This window comes from Choloepus didactylus, chromosome 6 (genome assembly GCF_015220235.1).
Source record: "Choloepus didactylus isolate mChoDid1 chromosome 6, mChoDid1.pri, whole genome shotgun sequence".
In the NCBI taxonomy this organism is placed as follows: domain Eukaryota; kingdom Metazoa; phylum Chordata; class Mammalia; order Pilosa; family Megalonychidae; genus Choloepus; species Choloepus didactylus.
In genome coordinates, this window is record NC_051312.1 from 9,740,553 (window position 1) to 9,758,808 (window position 18,256).

Consider the following 18,256-nt stretch of genomic DNA (forward strand, 5'->3'; position numbering starts at 1 on the left):
CCAGCCCGGAGCGGCAGTCTCTCGGTACCCGCCACTGATCCTGCCTGGTTCATAAGCGGATGTTGAGTCCCAGGGAGCGTTTCCTAGAAACTGATAAATCAGTTCGTGCCTCTTTACTCGGTTTGCGAAGCAAATGATGTTCTCGTCCCGGGGCCGCACGGAGGGCTGCTCACCAGTGGGCGCGGACTCCCCCGGGCAGCGCCAGGTCCAGGCCGCCCCAGAGGGGCCAGACTGAACCCAGGACAGGGAATGTGAAATAGAATTTATTGTGGCTCTGATTATGTACACGCAAGATGTGCCTGGCCGGGCGGGCCGGGCTCACATGGTTTGTACAATAAATACAGCCGCGGGGCCTGCTCTCCGCTGCCGGGAGGCGCCCGCTCCGGCGGCTCAGTCCAGCTTCCGGGCGCCCAGCTTCATGGGGCCCTTGGCCGCCCTCCTCTCGGCGCGCTTGGTCTCCATCTCTCGCCGCCTCTCCTCTCGCTTCTTCCGCGCCAGCTCCGCCTTCGCCTGTCCTGGGGGCAGAAGGGAAGGAGGGCTAAGGGCGTCTGGGCGCCCATTCCCCGGGGCGGGTAGCCCCTAGTCCGCCCTCCCCGGGGAGGAGGCACTTACGGCTCTCGGTCTCCAGGCCCTCCCAGTTGTCGTCGCCCCACGAGTCCCGCCTCGGCTGGAAAGGGAAGTGCGGCTGGCGTGGGGCCGACACCCGGCTGCCGGCCGCCCCAGGTCTGCGCCCTCCCGCCCCACCCGTGCCGAGTACCTGGGTGCCGGTCTCCCGACGTGTGGCCAGGGCGGCGAAGGGGTCGCCCTTGTCGCTGGGTTCCGGGCCGCCCCAGTTATACTCGCTGGCCGGCCGCGTGCCTTCGGCGGGCGGCTCCGGGGGGCTCGGCTCCTGCCAGCTCTGATCCCAGGAGCCCTCGGCCTCCCAGCTGCTCCAGTCCGACTCGGGCTTGTGGGCGGGGCTGCTGGCCTGCCGGGCAGGGAAAAGGGAGAGGTAGTGCCGGCCGGGGACAGAGGGGCCCCGTCCTCCCACCCAGTCCCTCCCGGCCCACCTGCACCAGGCTGGCGTGGCCCCCAGCGCCCCAGTCCTCCTGTTGGGCCAGCGCAGACTCGGCCTCCTGCTGCACAGGGGAGGGAGGACAGCAGGGTCAGCGCCCCCCACCAACCCTCTCCAGAAAGGGCAAGTAACAGCCACGCCCTTCGCGTCTGGCTCCACCCCTTAGTCTTTTACCTTCAGTCTCATTTGCTCCTGAGGCCGCTTCCCATCTATAAAGCAGACATGGGGAGCCCTGCTATCACCCCCCATGAGGCTACGGAATGAGATCCAGATACTCCAGGCCCCACCCGGTGGGCTCAGGGGTCTGAGACAACTGGAGACAGCCCTGCTCTGCCCTCAGCTCCACCTGGGCCCACCAGCCAGGATGGGCCCCGTTCTGGGCCTGGGAGGGGCTCTCCTGCCAACCCCAGGCTGGGCACCGGAGCAGGTAGACGTGGGCAGGGAGAGAAGAGGGCACCAGCCCAGTGGGCTGCCCCAGCCACCTGGGCCTCTCATTTCTGACCTGCTCCTGGAGGTCCCTGCAGCTGGAGTGAGGGGCTCACCGACAGCGCTGGCCCACACCGGCCACTCTGTGGCGCCTGCTCCCCAGAGGTGCTGTGCAGAGGACAGGCCCAACTCCACCCCTGGCTCCACATGAGCTTCTGGAATGGCAGCCTGTGCCCACTCACCTCCAGGCTACCCCAGTCTTCATCGTCCCATCTGTCAGCAGAGCTGTTGTCTGCTGTGTCCTTGCCCTCCTCCTGCGTCTCCCAGTGGCCTGAGGGTGTGGGGGCGGTGGGGCCGGGGGGGGGGGCCGGGGCTGGAAGTCCTGGGGAACAGAAGTTCACTGAGCTCCCACAGACTGGGCCTCTAGGCAGAGGTGGCTGGGGTGTGTGGAGGGGGTAGGGGAAGGGGCACCAAGGAAGCCCCTGGGGAGACATGACCCCCTCCCCATCTCCTATGCCTCTTGTCAACACCCCAGGGGATGCTGGGCTGTAGCAGATGGTAGGTGCCAGCACCCTCAAGCCCTCTCAGCCACCAGCCAGTCAGTCTGCAACACTTACCCTCGGGTGTGGGCCTCTGAGGAGCATTGGTCTCAGAGGAGGAAGTTGTGGGGTGTGCACGGATCAGCTTGGAGGTGAGTGAGGAGACCCCTGTCACGGCCCAGCCTGCCCAGCTGGCCGCGGTTCCTCCAGTCCCAGGGCTGGAGGCTGCATGGACATCCTTCTCTGGGCAGTGGCAGGAGAGAGGCAGATATGGGCCCCTCAGACTCCCATTGGGAGAGTGAAAGGACAGTGAGAACCAAGTGACCTCAGTAGGCCCCCTCCCTTCTCCAGGCCTCAGTTCTCCCATCTGTGAAGTGGGGGGAAGGCTCAGGGACAATGTCACATCTGCCCTCTGATGTTCCTCTAGCCCTCAGATAGTACAATGGGGGTTGGAGGGCAGGCCACGTGACAGCCAAGGGTGTGGCAGGGGCAAGAGGGGACATGAGTGTGGGCTCACTCACCCACTTCTGCCAGCTGGGTGGGATCCTCTGACACAGACTCCAGTTTGGACAGAAAGCTTCGGATGGCCTTGAAGGCCTGTGGGGCAGTGAGGGGCAGAGCTGGGGGCTCCAGGGGCTCCAAGGCCCTGTCAGGCCAGGCCAGCCAGGCCTGATACCCGCCAGCCCCCCAGTTCCAGGGCCCAGCCCCAGCTCAGCCTCACCTGGTCCCGCACAGATTTTTCAGGGTCCACAGTGAGGCTACAGAGCACGGGCAGGATCTTGACAGCACAGTCGCTCATCGAGTAGAGGTTGTGGGTGGCAGCAAAGCCCAGGACACCCGCGACCCGAGATGGTGCAAATGGGTCCTTAGTGGCCCGGCTGAAGGCGGAGGTGAGGACCCTGTGTCTGGTCTGGGGTGGGGTGGAGAGATGGCTCCTGAGTACACAGTTGATTCTGGGGTCCAGAACTACCAGGCCTTACTCCCTAGGCCGAGGCTGTCCAAGGAGCCCCCAGAGTCTGAGAAATGTGAATTAATCACCAGTAACTTAAAGCAGGAGGATTTACTTAAATCTCTGGATGCTGGCTTCTTCTCAAGGCCCCAGGGCCTGGGCATGTGTCTCCCTCCCCACCTGTCCCACTGACCTGTAACCCTCTGGGCCTGGCAGGCAGCTGAATTTATAAACTCTGGACCCCAGATCCTCCTCCTCCTGGCTGTGTGCCCTGGGGCAACTCACTCCACCTCCAGGAACCCAGGCATCCGGGGCCCAGGCCCAGGGCCTAGGACTCCAGGAGGCTGGTGGTCCTCTCCCAGGATGGGGCACCTGTCAGGACACTCACGCTGGCACTGAGGTAGGACCCGATTTTGCCCAGGCAGACGGTGGTGTTGCAGCGGATGGGACCTTGGTCGTCCTTGGCCTGCAGCCGTGCAAAGTGCTTCATCAGCTCCACGTTGAGGTTGGCTTCGTTCAGCTTCGGGGCCAGGAGCAGCATGGACTGCGGGGCGGAGGACGGCAGAGGGTGGGCCGGGGCGGGCAAGGGACCACACGCAGGGGTGGCCTCCTGGCCGGGCATGGGGTCCTACTCGTGGCCTGTGGCAGGCCCACCCGTCTGCTCCGGCACCCCCTTGCCCCCAGGCCTGGTCACTGCCCGGCTCTATGGCTTCTGCCCATGTGGTGCCCTCTGCCTTGATGCCCTCCCTCCACCCCAGCTCTAAATCCTGCCTATAACAGAGAAGATGCAGTCGGGGCTCCAATGTGCCCACGTGTATGAGGACTCCCCAGATCCACCCCAGGCCTCTCAGGCCCTTTCCTCCAGCCCCAGACTCAGAGGTGCCTCTTGCATCATCACTTACCTGGAGTAACTACATTCCCCACTTCTGGTCTTGGACCCCCAAATCCATCCTCCACCCAGCAACGGCTGGAGGGATCTGTCCAAAATACCTAGACAAACTTTGGCCTGTGCTTCCCCACATAACCTACGATGACACTCACCCTCCCGGAAAGCCTCACAAGGCCCCGCAGGCCTGGCCCCGGCCCTCTCGGCCTCCCTGGACACTGCCGCGCCCTCGCACACCAGGCTGCAGCCACCCGGGCCTCCCTCCAGCCCCTCTGACGGGCCACCATCACTCTGACCTCAGCCTTATGGGCTCCCTCTGCCCCCATGCCCTCCTGGAAGATGCCCTGCTCCCTGAGCCCGATTCCACCGTACATCACCTCCCACTTGCCCCTCACAGCTTCCCACCTGCACCTGGTCAGCGTCCTCGACTGTAGCCCTGAGAGGCAGCACCGGCTCTCACTCAGTATCACCCTGGCCTCTGCTCTGAATGCTGAGGAAGGGGATCCCTCAACTCTGTGTTCCCCTTTACAGCAAAACCTCAAGTTCCCATCTGTGCTGTCTCCCATTTCCCTCCCTTTGCTCTCCTCTGAGTGCAGCCCCCTCAGGCTTTCCCACGACTCCCCATTCCACCCAGTTGGCTCTGGGTGAGGCCACCAGTGACCTCCACGTGGCTAACTCCCATGGCTGATTCTCAGTCCTGACCAAAGAGGACCCCTCAGCAGCTCTGACACCAGTGAGTTCTCTCTCCCCAGTCTTCCAGGACATGTCCCTCAACTGCACTGCCTGCTCCACCTCAGCCTCCTTTTGCTGGCTCCTCTTCTCCCCAGACACCCCAGAATAATCCTCAGGCCTCTTCTTTATGCCCCCATCTCTCCCTAAGTGATCTCACCCCGCTTCATGGTTTAAACCCCTCTTGTTAGCACATAACCCCCAAGTGTGCACCTGTAGCCCAGACTGCTTCCCTAGGCTTCGGCGCGGTGGCCAGTGCCCCACTCGGCATCACCACCTGCCCAGCTAATGGCCTCCTCCCAGTCTTCCCAGTCAACAGCATCTTAAACTTCCAGTTGCTTGGGCCAGCAACCTCGGAGCCACCCTTAACTCTGGATCCACTGTGTCAGCAAGTCCTGTCGACTCCACCTCCGGAAGGCAGCCCCTTCTCTCCATCTGCTGTCACCACCTGGGTCTGAGCCACTGCCCTCTCTTACCCGGGCCTGTCCTCTCTCACCTGGGACGCTGCAACAGCCTCTGACAGCCTCCCAGCTTCCGCCCTCACCCTGACAGGCCACACAGCAACACCGAGATTCTCTTCAACAAGTCACACTTCCACTCAACCCCCTGGTGGCTCCTGTGTCACTCCCAGTGAATGCACCAGGTCCCTGCCATACCCTCCAAGGTCTGCCCCTTGCCACCAGCTCACTGACCTCATCTCCAACCCTTTTCCCGCAATCATCCCCCTCCAGCCATACTAAATCGCTTGCCGCTACTTCTCCGCGCCAGGCAGATTCCCACACGTAGCCTCTGCCTGTGCTGCTCCTTCTGCAAGGGCACCCCTGCTCCAGGTCCCCACGTGGCTCGATCCCCCAGTTCCTTTCTTTAAATGACTCCTCCCCCAGCAGGTCTTCCCTGAGCACTGCTTTTAAAGCAGCAAACCCCTCTCCCCCCCAGCCTCTGTCTCCCTTCCCTGACACAAACCACTTTCTAACATAAAATGCACATTTTCTAATTCCGTTTGTCTGCCAAGCCCATTCCCCAACCCCCGAAAGGGAAGCTCCACAAGGCAGGGAACTGGCTGTCCAGGGCCCACGGTGTCCCAGCACGGTCACGGGGCCAGGCGCAGAGCAGGTGCGCAGGGAGCACCCACTCAACAGAGGCCTCAGGCCCCACCGACCCACCCGCGCCCCCGCGGCTCAGTGGCTGCTTGTCCTGCACCTATTGCCTTGACCACGACCAGGGGTGGTGCCTGCTCCTCCCACAACCTGCTCAGACCCTGGGGCCAAAACCAAGGCCTCCGTGCGCTGGCGCGAGCCCCCTCCAGACCCGCGCTGGGCCTGGGCACACCCACCTTGACCGTCTGCTCCCGGATGGCGGGGTTGGTGTCCAGGAAGCCGTGGACAACGTGAGGGAAGATCTGGGTGTTGACTGTTGGCTCATCGAGGTACTGAATGAACTGCTCCATCTGGGGCCCAGGGCAGGATGTGAGAATTCGATCAGCCTCTCCTGCCCTCTCACACCCACGGAGCCACTCCTGGCAGGCACTGGCTGGTCAAGGCAACCTCTTGAGCCCCCTGCCCCACATCTGGCCTCCCGGTGGCCTCAGGCCCACGTGGAAAGGTGAGGAGAGGCTGGGAGGGTGCGGGGATGAGCCAGAGACCGGGCTTCAGAGGCCGGGCTTCTGGGCCTGCTCGGCTGGCAGACCGTGTCGTGTCCCCTCTCAGAGCCACTGCCGCCTCCCCTATAAAAGGGGGTACGAACCCCTGCCCCGCTCTTCCCGTCCAGACAGTGCTGGGGGAAAGGCCGTGGCGCTCACAGGAGAGGGAGTCCACCTGGGGGCTGCCATGGGCATCCTACCTAGATCCCACTGGCCCTGTCTGACCCTCCCAGCCGCGCTGGGGTTGGCAGGAGAGGCCTGTATCCCAAATCTAGAGGTGAGGAAATGGGGCCTCCCGGGGCTGAGTGCCAGGAGCTGGGGGTGGGGGCACGTAAGCCCCACAGTCTGGCAGACTGGGCATTCCCAAGGCTGTCATTGAGCCCTGTGATGTCCTTGACCCCCAGGGCTCGGCCTTGCTGGGCCCCTCACCTTTGTGTATGTTGGGGTCAGGGTTTCTGGGGCCCCTGAGCAGCCAGGGCAGGGGCTCTGGCCACCCGCCTGGGGTTGGAGGTGAGGCAGGGGCCTCCCAGGCCTGGAGGGCCTTGCCAGGCATCTGGGGCAGGAGTGGGGCAGGGTGGGGTCTAGCCAAGCCCACCTGCTGCAGAAGGCGGATGCGCATGGCCCGGTCGGTGGAAGAGAACATCTTGACCACGACAGGGATGATCTTCTGCTGGTACTCCTCGGCACTGAGGCACTTGCCCACCTGGGGGGAGGTGCAGGAAGGGGGCTCAGCGCCATCCCGGCGGGGGTGGGGCAAGTTCACTGGGCTCCTTTAACTTCCTGGGGCCCCCTCCTGCTGATGTCCCAGGGTGGGAAGGGGGTGGAGGCAAAATGGGGAAAGGAGGGAGGCATTTCCTTGGCAGCCCCCCTGCCCATACTCTAGCTCAGTCAGCCTCTGAGTGAAGGCCTCTTTGGGGAGGCTGGCAAAGGCTCTGTCCCCCGTCCCAGAAACGGGTACCCGTACACCACCTGTATACCCATGACCATAGAATTCTGCCTACGATGTCAGGGACTATACAGGATTCACCAGCTGTCTTCTTACCCTTTTCCTACCACAAAACAAATCCCTTCAGGGGAAAGGATTTTCGCCAGAGTGGACAGAGCAGGGAATGGCAGGTGCCCACATAAGGGCAGGCTGGGGTCTGAGAGGGGTGGGTGGGAGGACGGTGTCCCCAAGGCCAGGTGAGCTGAGTGCTGAGTGGACAAGAGGGCAGATGGGCCAGTGGGGTGGTAGGCAGGGTGCTCAGGACAGACCAGGTGGCTGTCTCGGGGAAACGGAGGAAGGGCGAGGACTCTGAAGCAATGGGTCCACAGGTCTGAGGAAGAACTGTGGAGGCACAAAATCTCTTCTCTCCAAGAACAAGAAGTTCCCACAGCCTCCTGACAGCTGTTCAAATGGCCCTGGCTTGCTGGACCCCTAGATGCCAGCTGGAAGCTCCTCCCAGGTGGGCTTGGATCTGCCCTCTCCAGGCCGGCTCCTCCCGGGGACAGCCCCGCAGGACAGCTGCCCCACCCAGGATCTTCTCGTTTTCACTTCAGATCCACCCCAGCCACTCCTGGTCCCCACAGTTCCTGGGGTCCACACCGGATAATCCTGGGCCTTACAGGTCCGCCCCTAGCCCAATCTCCTGGCCCCACTCACCTTGAAAAGGGGCGTGAGGACAACAGCCCCGGCGCTGCCAAACTCGAAGGCGGTCAGCAGCTGGGGCAGCACCTTGTGCCGGCAGAAATCCTCTGGGAACGAGTCTAGACTCTTGCTCAGCTCTTGGAAGAACTTTTGCTTCTCGGCCGGCTCTTTGATCTGGGGGAGCAGGGACAGGGTGTAGGGAGAAAATCAGCCTGGTCACAGCATCCCAAGCCTTGGGCGAGGATAGAGGCGACCCCAGCCTGAAGCCGGCGCTCTGCAGCCCGAATGCCTGGGTTCCACTCCCAACCCCTCATGTACTGGCTGTGTAACCCTGGGCATTTTCCTACATCTGTAAAATGGGGTCATAACCACACCCCCTCACAGGATGGTTCTGAGGATTGGAGGAGCACATGCCCATAACAGCTGCCAGGATGGGGCCTGGCACATGGTGGTGCTGTCAGTCAGTGACTGTCATTCCTGTCACTGCCACTGGCAGCACCTTGCTAGGAGAGCCACCACCATTGGGGTGGGGGTGGGGGTGACAGGCCTTGATCAAATTGTCTCTACTGCCATGACCCCCCCCCCAAGGTATGAGTGAAATTAACCCACCAAACACACACAAAGAGGAGACTGAGGCTGAGAGAAGGGACTCGCTTCATTCCCTTGGACCCAGCCAAGGTGGGCCCACCTGTACCTCCACCATGGTGGGCGGAGGGGGAGTTCATGGCAGGCTGTGGAAGGTGGTAGTCAGAAGCAGTTTACCTCCAGACCCAGTCCTGCTGAGCCCAAATGGGCCAGGCATGATCTTTAGTCGTCCTAATCTCTCTCTGAGGCTGTGATACTCACGGTGACGGTGCACATCTCCTGAGCAGGGATTATCTCAAATGCCCCTCTCCACAACTTTACCAGGTAGGCTAATGTAATCCACATTTTGTCAAGGAGGAAGCTAAGGCACAGAGAGGACAAGGAATCTGTCCAAGATCACACAGCTAGAAAGCAGTTCAGGAAGCACTTGGCCCGGGGGTCTATCCCCTGCTCCGATCCCTCTGAGGAGGTGCTCTCACTCCCCATAGACAAGGGAGAAGACCGAGGCTCAAAGTCACCAGCCAAAAACAGCCAAGCAGGGAGCAGAACCCAGTCCTGCATGCTTCCAAAGTCTCTGAGCTCCCTGTTGTACCCCCACCCCCATGGCCACTGCCTGGCCCAGGAGAGGTGACCTCGGGCTGGGGGTGAGGAGGCCCTGGCCGGCTCTCGAGCAGCTTAGTCTGGCATGGCAGGCAGGCTTGGTGCTCTGACCGCAGGGTTCGGAGAGGGCCCAGCAGCCACAGCTGGGGCTCTGCTTACTGCTCTGCCCAGAGACAAGCAGGGGGCCCCCAAGCACTGCACTCCCACGTCCTCCCTGGGGCTGGCCAGAAAGAGTCCATTTCCTGTGGCGGATGTTTTAAGCATATGGGCAGGTATGTCCCAGGCTACGGCCAGGCAGCCTGGCAGAGCCAGCCATGCAGGGAGAGCTCCATGTAACAAAGTCCCTGCAGTCCCACACCACTGGAGAGGCAACACGGCTCAGTGTTTCCAGCAGCTTCCCCTTCAAGATGCAGCTCAGGTCCCCCATCCTCTGAAGACCCTTCATTCAAGTCAGGATTCCATGGACCCTGCTCCATCGAGGTCTGTACAAGTGTCAGTCACTCCCTTTCCTGCCCCAAATTCTTGGCCCCTCAGGAGCTGGGGCTGTGTCTGTGTGCCCCGTACATGGCTGGGACAGAGTGAAGCCTCCCTCCTTCATTCCCGACAAACCCCCTATGGGACAGCAAACATTATCAACCCCATGTTACAGATGTGGAAACTGAGGTTCAGAGAGGCTAAACAGAGGACCCTCCCCACCCACCCTCAGCATCCTCCCATTTGCTGTTCTCCCAGCCCTGGAACTAGCTCACAGTAATGGGGCATCAGAGATTTGGGGATCTGTGGAATGTTCTTCCCCAGCTACCAAGCCCATGGCTTCCCACTCCCTTACCCCCCTGCAGGTGCTTCAGTTCAAATGTCACCCTTCACAGGACCCTTCCCTTAACACTACATCCTGCACTTTCCTTCTCAGCACTTCTCCCACTTGGGTGAGTAAGTGCTTCCTCTCCCGAAACAAGAGTCCACAAGTGCGGGGAACTGGTCTGTTTATTTTCTGTAGACCCTGGAGAGCAGGGATCTGCATCTGACTCTGCTTCTCCCTACCCAGCTGCCCATGCCCAGTCCAGGACACTGCATTCCTTGGGGACCAGAGCAATGATGCACTTGCGGGCCCAATGGAGTGCCAGGAGTGGTCACCACACACCCACCAGGAGCTGAACGCGACCCTGTGCACTTTCAACTCACTGAGTGTGCACCATGCTCCTTTGAGGCAGGGCCTGGAGCCTTCCCCATTTTATAGCCTAGAGAACTGAGCTTTAGCCAGGGACGTCACTTAGCAAGTAAGAGTTAGACTCGGGATTTCAACCCAGGCGGGCCTAACTCCACAGTCTGTGCTGGTCTCCAGGGGGCACTACAAGGGCCAAAACCCAGGGTGGGGCAGGGGCGCACCTGAATCTCTTCCAGGAAGAGGTTGGTCTCCACGAAGCGGTTGTTCAAGAAGCCACCGGGGGCCTGGCAGTTCTGCAGGAAGCGGGCCGGGTTGGGACGCACCTTGGGGTTGGCCCCAACCAGCTCACAGTAATGGGGCACCAGAGATTTGGGGATCTGTGGGAGAAGAGGTGGTGTCAGGGCAGGGGTGGCTGAGGCAGGACAGGCAGCCAGGGGCCAGACACTCACCTTCCCAGGGTTCCGCAGGGCGGCCGCCCGCGGCAGGGGCCCATTGAAGACCTCCCAGATGAGGCAGCCCAGGCGCCACATGTCTGCTGACCTGCGGCATGACCCAGAGTGTTCAGGGCTCTGCAGCCCACAAGGCAGGCCCCTCCTCTGACATTTCGTGGGCACTAGGCACCAAATGCATGGTGAGCCCTGGGCTGTATCCCTCAGCTGATCCTCCCATCAGCCCTGAGAAGCAGATTTCATTACCCCATTTAACACATGAAGAAACCAAGGTTCAGAGAGGCAAGGACACCTGCTCCAGGTCACACAGATTTCAAGTTCAGAACCAACCCCAAAGACTGGGCTCATCCTGCCCCACCACCCTGGGGATCCTGGAAGCAGTGGGCCCCACAGGTTCTCTCCCCAGAAGGGCAGCAGAGGGCAGGGGAGTACCAGCTGGTCTGGGGTTCAGGGGTGCAGGGGCCTCCAGCACAAGGCAGGTTAGGGCACCCCCCCCCCCAGTCACCCACCACTTCTCCCCGACCGCTCTGCCACTGCTGTCGGCCAACTCCGGGGGGTCGTACTGCTCAAGCTCAGGGACCCCCTTGCGGGGGGGCCCACTGCTGTCGCCTTGGGCCGAGTACATGTAGTCCAGGCCCCCGAGCTTCCACTCGCCTGCGCGGTCCACGAACACAGCCGCCATGCAGACATTGTTGTGGATAAGGCTGCAGTCGTTGACCAGGAAGCTGAGGGCTTTCTGGGGGCAGAAGGACCCATCAGGCCGCAGTGCCCGCAGCCCCCGACCCTTACCCTCACCATAGCCCCCTACCTCACCACGATCTGGTGCAGTCCCCAGGAGAGTTCCAGCTCCTTCAGGTCACCGGCCTCCACTCGCGCCTTGAGGTACATCCCCAGTGGGGTCACGGCCTCTGTCACTACGTGGAGGCATTTGTCTGTCTGAGGAAGAGGGCAGTGAGGGGGAGAAGGTGAGGAGAGATGAGGGACGAGATGGGGAGAGAGGTAGAGAAGGGGAGCCAAACTGGGGGTGCTGAGGCCGAAGAGATGGAAACTGAGGGACGGGAAGAGGAAATGGAGGAGCCGGGAGCTGGGAGAGAGCGAAGGGCAGAGACTTGGCCTGGGCAGTGGGTACCTCCAGCCCGTCGATGTAGGCCAGGATGTTGGGGTGCCGGAGGGTTTTGAGGCGCTTGAAGGCAGCTTTGGCTACCTGGGTCTGCTCTTCGGCGCCGGGCTTCACGTCATACACGAAGATGGACACCGGGCTGCCTGTGGCCTGAGGGACGGCAGAGGGCCTGGGTCCCGCCGGCCGCAAGGAAAGGGCCGCCGGCCGGGTCTCTCCCCGGTCAGCCCGAGGGGACTTGGCCAGGCCCACGTGACCCGGCCCCGTCGGCCCCTCGGTCCTTCCGTCCGCCACGTCGACACTGCTCGCCCTGCCCGCCCCCCTCTCCCGGCCCGTTGCTCCCGAGGCTCCGCACCACGCCAAGCCCGGCGCGACGCGGAGGAGCCGGCGGCGCGGACTAGGCGAGGCCGGGGTCGGGCCGCGGCCTGCGGGCCGCGCTCACCTTCTTGCGGCCGCGGTGCAGGGCCCAGAGCCCGGGCGGGCCGCCCTCGGGGGACTCCGGGCTGAGCTCGAACGGGAAGTCCCGGACCGGGTCCCGGGCGAAGAACCACATCGTACCCGCCGCCGCCGCCGCGGGCTCGGGTTCCCGCGCCTCCGCTCCGGGTCCTCCGGCCGCCCGAGCCGGGGCGGGGCGGACAGGGGGCGGGGCGAGTCCGTCAGGCCGGGGGCGGGGCGAGGCGAGTCCGTCAGGCCGGGGGCGGGTCTGTCGGGCCGGGGGCGGGGCGAGGCGAGTCTGTCAGGCCGGGGGCGGGGCGAGGCGAGTCCGTCAGGCCGGGGGCGGGGCGAGGCGAGTCCGTCAGGCCGGGGGCGGGTCTGTCGGGCCGGGGGCGGGGCGAGGCGAGTCTGTCAGGCCGGGGGCGGGGCGAGGCGAATCCGTCAGGCCGGGGGCGGGTCCGGCCGGCCGGGGGCGGAGCGAGGCGAGTCTGCCGGGCCGGGGGCGGGTCTGTCGGGCCGGGGGCGGGGCGAGGCGAGTCCGTCAGGCCGGGGGCGGGTCTGTCGCGCCCGGGAGCGGGGCTGTCGGGCCGGGGGCGGGACTGTTGGGCCGGGAGGCGGGGCGAGGGCAGGACGGGGCGGAGTCGGGACCGTTCTTGGCTCTGAAACCGACCCTCCGCCACCCCACCGGGTCCGGAGAGAGGTCCTGAGAGGCCCCAGGACCCTGAGAGGAGGGGGTGGGGAGCTGCAGGAGGGAGGGAATAGAAAGTGAGGCGGGAAAGAAGGGTGGACCGGAAAGAGCCAGGTGAGTCCAGAAGAAGCCAGACAGCGGGAAAAGGGCGGGAAAGAAGGGTGGACCGGAAAGAGCCAGGTGAGTCCAGAAGAAGCCAGACAGCGGGAAAAGGCCCCTGCTCTCCTGGGCCCAGCAGCCTGGCCCTCACGTGGGCAGGGCCAGCATCTCCAACACAGTCCCCAGTGCCTGTGCCGGGAGGTCCTGACTTGCTGGTCACACTCCTGGGGGCTCAGCCCCTTGGCTGGACAGAGCCCCATGTCCAGGAAGGGCTGGACAGGCTCAGGGCCACCTTTGGGGAGGGTCTCAGAGATCTCAGGCCTGGGGACAGTTGCATAGACACACCCTATGCAACGAGATCCGGGCAGCGATTATCTAACATCCGGGGCACCTTTGAGAGGAGATTCAAGGGCAGGGATGCCTGAGTCGGGCAGAGCTGGCTCGGCCCCTCCTTGGGTGTGAGGCTGGGAGCCTCAGCTGCCCCATCTGTGAATCGTGGTAAATGGAGACCTACACCACACCTGATCCAGTAGACACTGTTCTTCTTCCCTTATCCAAACACCTGTGTGTGACAGTCACACAGAGGCAGGACAAGACACGGTCTTGGCTGCTTGGGACAGAACAGAAATAACGGCTGGAGAGCCAGTGTGTGCACCGGAAGGAGGAGGGAGCACTGTGGGAATATGGAATGGACAGGCTGGGGGTGGAGGGCGCCTGCCACTGCAGGGGAGCAGGTAGTGGCTTTGAACATCAGGGTACTTCATCCTATCTTGAAGGTGAACCACGGCCTGAGCGTGTGTTCGTGGGTGTGGAATGATGGGGGGGAGTATGGCTAGAGGTGGATAATGCTTTGGGTGGTAGTCATGGTCGGAGGGGAGGAATCTTATGACATAGGGTTCCCGTGGTGGCACATTTCCTGAGCACCTACCAGGTGTCAAGCCTGTGCAGGGCACAGGGCTTCACTTGGAGGGAGACAGGTAGAAAGAAGGACCACTGGCCAGGGGGTGCAGGAAGAGCAGGGCCCCCCAAGCTGGAGGTGGAGATGTGGGAGTCATCGGTGCACAGAAGAGCAGGCAGGTGAGGCCGAGCCTAGTGCAGAGCCGGGCAAAGGATGCCAGAGATGAAGAGTCAGCCAGGGGAGCTGCCCCAGCACAGCCCAGCACAGCGAGGTCCCGCCCGAGGACAGGCCACAGCCCTAACTCAGCTCTCACCCTGGGCCTGCCCTGTGCGTGCTTGTCAGCCTCCAGTTCACCACCTGTAGAGCAGGGGATAATCCATTCCCTCACCCTTCCCTCGTGGGGCAGGGCGTGGTGGGGTGGTGGGGTGGTGGGGATGTCTTATCTCCATCTTAGAGAGGAGGAAACGGGTTCCTGAAGCTCATGCAGGAGGAAGCCAGCCCTAAAGCCCAGCCAACCCCTGTGGACATCCTAGGGAAGCAGGTATGGGATCTGCAGGGACCCCAGAGGCCAGCAGCTCCAGAGTAGATGCAGTGGGACGTCAGGCAGACAGAATCAGGAGGCAGGTGCCTCGGAGTGAATCCCACTTCTGTGGGATCTTGGGCAAGTCACTTCATCTCCTTTCCTCATCTGTAAAAATGAAGATAGAAAAGTAGCTAAGTATCAGGTCCTTATAAATGGCACACTGGGAGAGGAATGGATGGCAGAGTAGGTGCTGAGGAGCTGCACCTGCTCCATGGAACCTGCTGGAAAACCACCCTCTAGGGTGCCAGGGAAAGCTGTTCAGGGGAGGTGGCGCACTGGAAGCACCTGGCTAGAAAACTAACTGGGGTGGGAGGCTGTGCCCAGGAAAGCCGCTGCCAGTGGGTGCTGCTGGCCACCGTGCACTGCAGGAGCCTGGCGCTGGAGAAGCTGCCCTCCCTGCAGGAAATGGGCCCGGGAGAGGCTGCCCCCGCTGCAGAGCTGCTGAGCAGCGCACCTAAGCCAGGACAAAAGCTCTTTCCTCCAGCGTTGTCTCTCCAGCGCCCTCTTCTGACCACACTTCACATTGTGCCAGCGGTAAAAGAAAACTGTTTAAAGGCCCCAAATCCATTTTCATGGCGGTGGGGGGGGGTGGGGGGGTGGTGGATATGGATTTGAAGCTGAGCAGCATGGAATCATTAGAGTCTCATTTTACAGATTTACAAATGAGGAAATTGAGGCTCCAGAGAGAGGAAGCAGCTGGTCCAAGGTCATTACATAGCCTGTGCCAGGGTTTGAATTCAGGCCTGAGCCTGGGTGCACTGCTTTGCTCTACAAAGCGTTTGGAAAGCAGGTTGCCCGGTGGGTCCCCAGTGCTGGGGGGCATGCTGCTTTGGGCCAGCTCCCCAATGTGGCCGCCCACGGATCACACCATGCTCAGACGGCCCCCCAGGCCTCCCGAGGTTTGAGCCAGTGAGCCACCTCCAGGGCAGACTCCACCTAGACAGTGCAGAAATCAGGAGTCCTCATCCTCATCCTCATCCTTCAGCTCCAGATCCTCCTACAGCAGGAATTCCAGCTTCACAGGACACAGGCGCAGAGGGGACCAAGGGAGTGGGGGAGAGGCTTGGGGGCAGCCTTGGGGTCCTAGCAGGAGGAAGGATGGACTTGGTGGTGCCGACACCGCTCACGAGGCTGGCCTCGTGGACCCTGGCCTCTTTGAGGCCTATCTTGGGCTCGATGATGAACTGGCTGAGGATGGTCAGGCATTTTTCCACCACTTGCTCCATCTGCAGGTGACAGCAAGAAAGAGACCAATACGACAAGAACATTAAGAGTTCTGAGAGGCTGATCATTTTCCCCAGGTCAGAGGCAGAACTGAATGGAAAGGTGGACGAGACATCCGGAGTTCTTAGGTCAATGAGAATAGTTAGTGTCAAAGAAGACCTTGAAGAATGGATCCTGTAGTTCAAGAGAGCAGAAGGATCTTAGGAGCAACTATTTGTTGTGAACTTAAAAAGTGTGCTAAACTGCTAGACACCAAGGACCCAGATACTTGTTCTGGAGACTCTTGTTAATTAACGGTTTAGTCGCCTTACCACAAGTGGGGTCGCTGTGTGGCACATCCCAGAGAAATTGTCTCTGCCTCAGCGTGTTAAAGACTGAGAAGCCTGCAGTCAGGTATCTGACTATGTACAATTCATAGTTCTGAAACTCATTTAACCACAGGTTCCCTTTTCTCCCACTAACATCTATTAGATTGTGCAGAACCAATATTCTGTGAAGCACCCATCTGGGACCTGACCTAATCCTTTCAACACATTTTATGCTTGAGAAGTCTGAGGTCTGTGATGACTTGGCCAAAGTCTTCTCTAGTTGTTGGCAGAACTCGTACCACACACTCATGCATTCATTCAACAGACGTGTATCTAGTGCCTCTCTTGTGCTAGGTGTTCTTGTGAACATGTGGACAAGACAAAGATAAGACACATAAACCGTTTTAGATAACAACAAATCTATGAAGATTAAAAATTCTCACTTTTTTCTGCATCTTCTCAAAACAGAAGGCCTGCCTTTTTCGTCTTTATTTTCTCAGCTTCTAGCACAGGACAGGAACATACTCTTAATATAAATGAACAAGTTTTTTATGATTTGGGTGTTTTCCCTTTCTGTCTCAGATGGGTCCACTTTTTAAATAATAATAATAATTGTAATTGCTTTGAGTGCATATTATTCCGTGGGAAATGGAAGATAAATGTTCCAGGGGGCTCCTAGATGGAAATAGATCTTATTGGTCCCCCTGACTTAGAAGCTCAGGTCTGAGCAGGATTGATCTTGGCCTTACTCATCAGGGGAGAGATTATTTATAAATCTTGCTAAGTGGTTTCATTGGCTAGAATTTTCAGATCACATCTGTTGTTTGATTCCTAGGCTTTTGGCCATGTTGACGAAGGTCCAGAATCTCTGAGGCCTTATCCAAATTGCTAATATAGACAGTTTCTTGAGGGAATATTTTGTTTGTTCGGGTACAGTAGGGGTGGGACACAGACTCTTATTAGACAGTGCTTTATGTCTCGAAGTTGAGGGAAACTGCCCATGGGTTATGGGCAATCTGTCTGGCAATTTTCTTAATTATAGCACACTGTGACCTGCTAAATCTCTGCAAAAGAAAACTGAAGAGGACTAATGGAAGGATGCATGGTTTCCTTTGCATCACATGATTCAAGCATAAGACATATGTTGGTGTCAGCATAGTCCAAGGGGCCAGTGAGTCCCCTGGACTAGAGGTTCTGAGCTGCCCAGAGGGTTAACACTCACAGGAAAGGTAAAGGAGGTCAACAGAGCAAATGATTTCGTACTTGTGTGTTCCTTCCCTAAGGAATCTGTGACTAGGGAGAAGACCATTCTGTTAGCAATGATGATCTGACCCGGGATGCCTGTGGCTGGGCAGGGGGGACATGCCTCGCTGAGACCCTGCTCTGCATTCCACAGGGGACCCCACCCACGAAGCCACAGGTTACCAGCCAGCATAGCCCTCAGGCAGCACTCATGTGATGCGTCCTTGAACACAGATCATTTTGTTTAGGGGAAAGTTATCACCAGTTTCAGAGGGGGTGTTCTAGTCTGCTAATGCTGCCAGAATGCAAAACACCAGAAATGGATTGGCTTTTATAAAGGGGGTTTATTTGGTTACACAGTTACAGTCTTAAGGCCATGAACAACTGTCAAAAATAAGAGAAGTGATACACTGAGTGTTGTTCTAGTTTGCTAATGCTGCCGTTATGTAAAACACCAGAAATGGATTGGATTTTATAAAGGGGGTTTATTTGGTTACAAAGTTACAGTCTTAAGGCCATAAAGTGTCCAGGGTAAGTCATCAACAATCGGGTACCTTCATGGTAGGATGGCCAATGGCATCCGGAAAAGTTATGTTAGCTGGGAAGGCATGTGGCTGGCGTCTGCTCCAAAGTTCTGGTTTCAAAATGGCTTTCTCCCAGGATGTTCCTCTCTAGGCTGCAGTTCCTCAAAAATGTCACTCTTAGTTGCACTTGGGGTGTTTGTCCTCTCTTAGCTTCTCTGGAGCAAGAGTCTGCTTTCAATGGCCATCTTCAAACTGTCATCTGCAGCTCCTGTGCTTTCTTCAAGTCGTCCCTCTTGGCTGTAGCTCCTCTTCAAAACATCACTCTCAGCTGCACTGAATTCCTTCTGTTTGTCAGCTCATTTATATGGCTCCAGTGATTTAATTTAGACCCACCCTGAATGGGTGGGGTAACACCTCCGTGGAAATTATCCAATCAGAGTCATCACCCACAGTAGGGTGGGGCGCATCTCCATGGAAACACTCAAAGGAT

General features: G+C 59.8%; 1 protein-coding gene across 4 annotated transcripts; it reads right to left on the minus strand.

The window, feature by feature from the left end:
* Positions 1–249: 249 nt before the first annotated feature.
* SCYL1 (SCY1 like pseudokinase 1) lies at positions 250–12,399 on the minus strand. Of its 4 annotated transcripts, none has more exons than XM_037838309.1 (18): positions 12,208–12,399; positions 11,778–11,918; positions 11,462–11,584; positions 11,158–11,384; positions 10,649–10,739; positions 10,421–10,576; positions 7,865–8,023; positions 6,818–6,925; positions 5,917–6,030; positions 3,357–3,512; positions 2,741–2,929; positions 2,541–2,616; positions 2,098–2,262; positions 1,723–1,862; positions 1,050–1,115; positions 758–967; positions 613–667; positions 250–515 (listed from the first exon to the last, which is right to left on the minus strand). In XM_037838309.1, the coding sequence occupies exons 1-18, from the start codon at positions 12,316–12,318 to the stop codon at positions 391–393; spliced, it is 2,412 nt and encodes an 803-aa protein (XP_037694237.1). In that variant the 5' UTR covers positions 12,319–12,399; the 3' UTR covers positions 250–390. The 4 variants fall into 4 exon arrangements, with proteins under 4 accessions (XP_037694237.1, XP_037694236.1, XP_037694238.1 ...); XM_037838308.1 differs by having other exon boundaries at positions 1,050–1,118; XM_037838310.1 differs by lacking the exon at positions 1,050–1,115.
* Between the last annotated feature and the right edge of the window lie 5,857 nt (positions 12,400–18,256).

Excerpts from the sequence above, each read along its gene's own strand:
- SCYL1 (XM_037838308.1), bottom strand. The coding sequence starts at position 12,318 with ATGTGGTTCTTCGCCCGGGACCCGGTCCGGGACTTCCCGTTCGAGCTC. Across the intron at positions 11,585-11,777 it reads CCTACATCGACGGGCTGGAG|ACAGACAAATGCCTCCACGT; the intron begins GTACCCACTGCC and ends CCTCTTCCTCAG. Across the intron at positions 1,119-1,722 it reads AAGACTGGGGTAGCCTGGAG|CAGGAGGCCGAGTCTGCGCT; the intron begins GTGAGTGGGCAC and ends TCCCCTGTGCAG.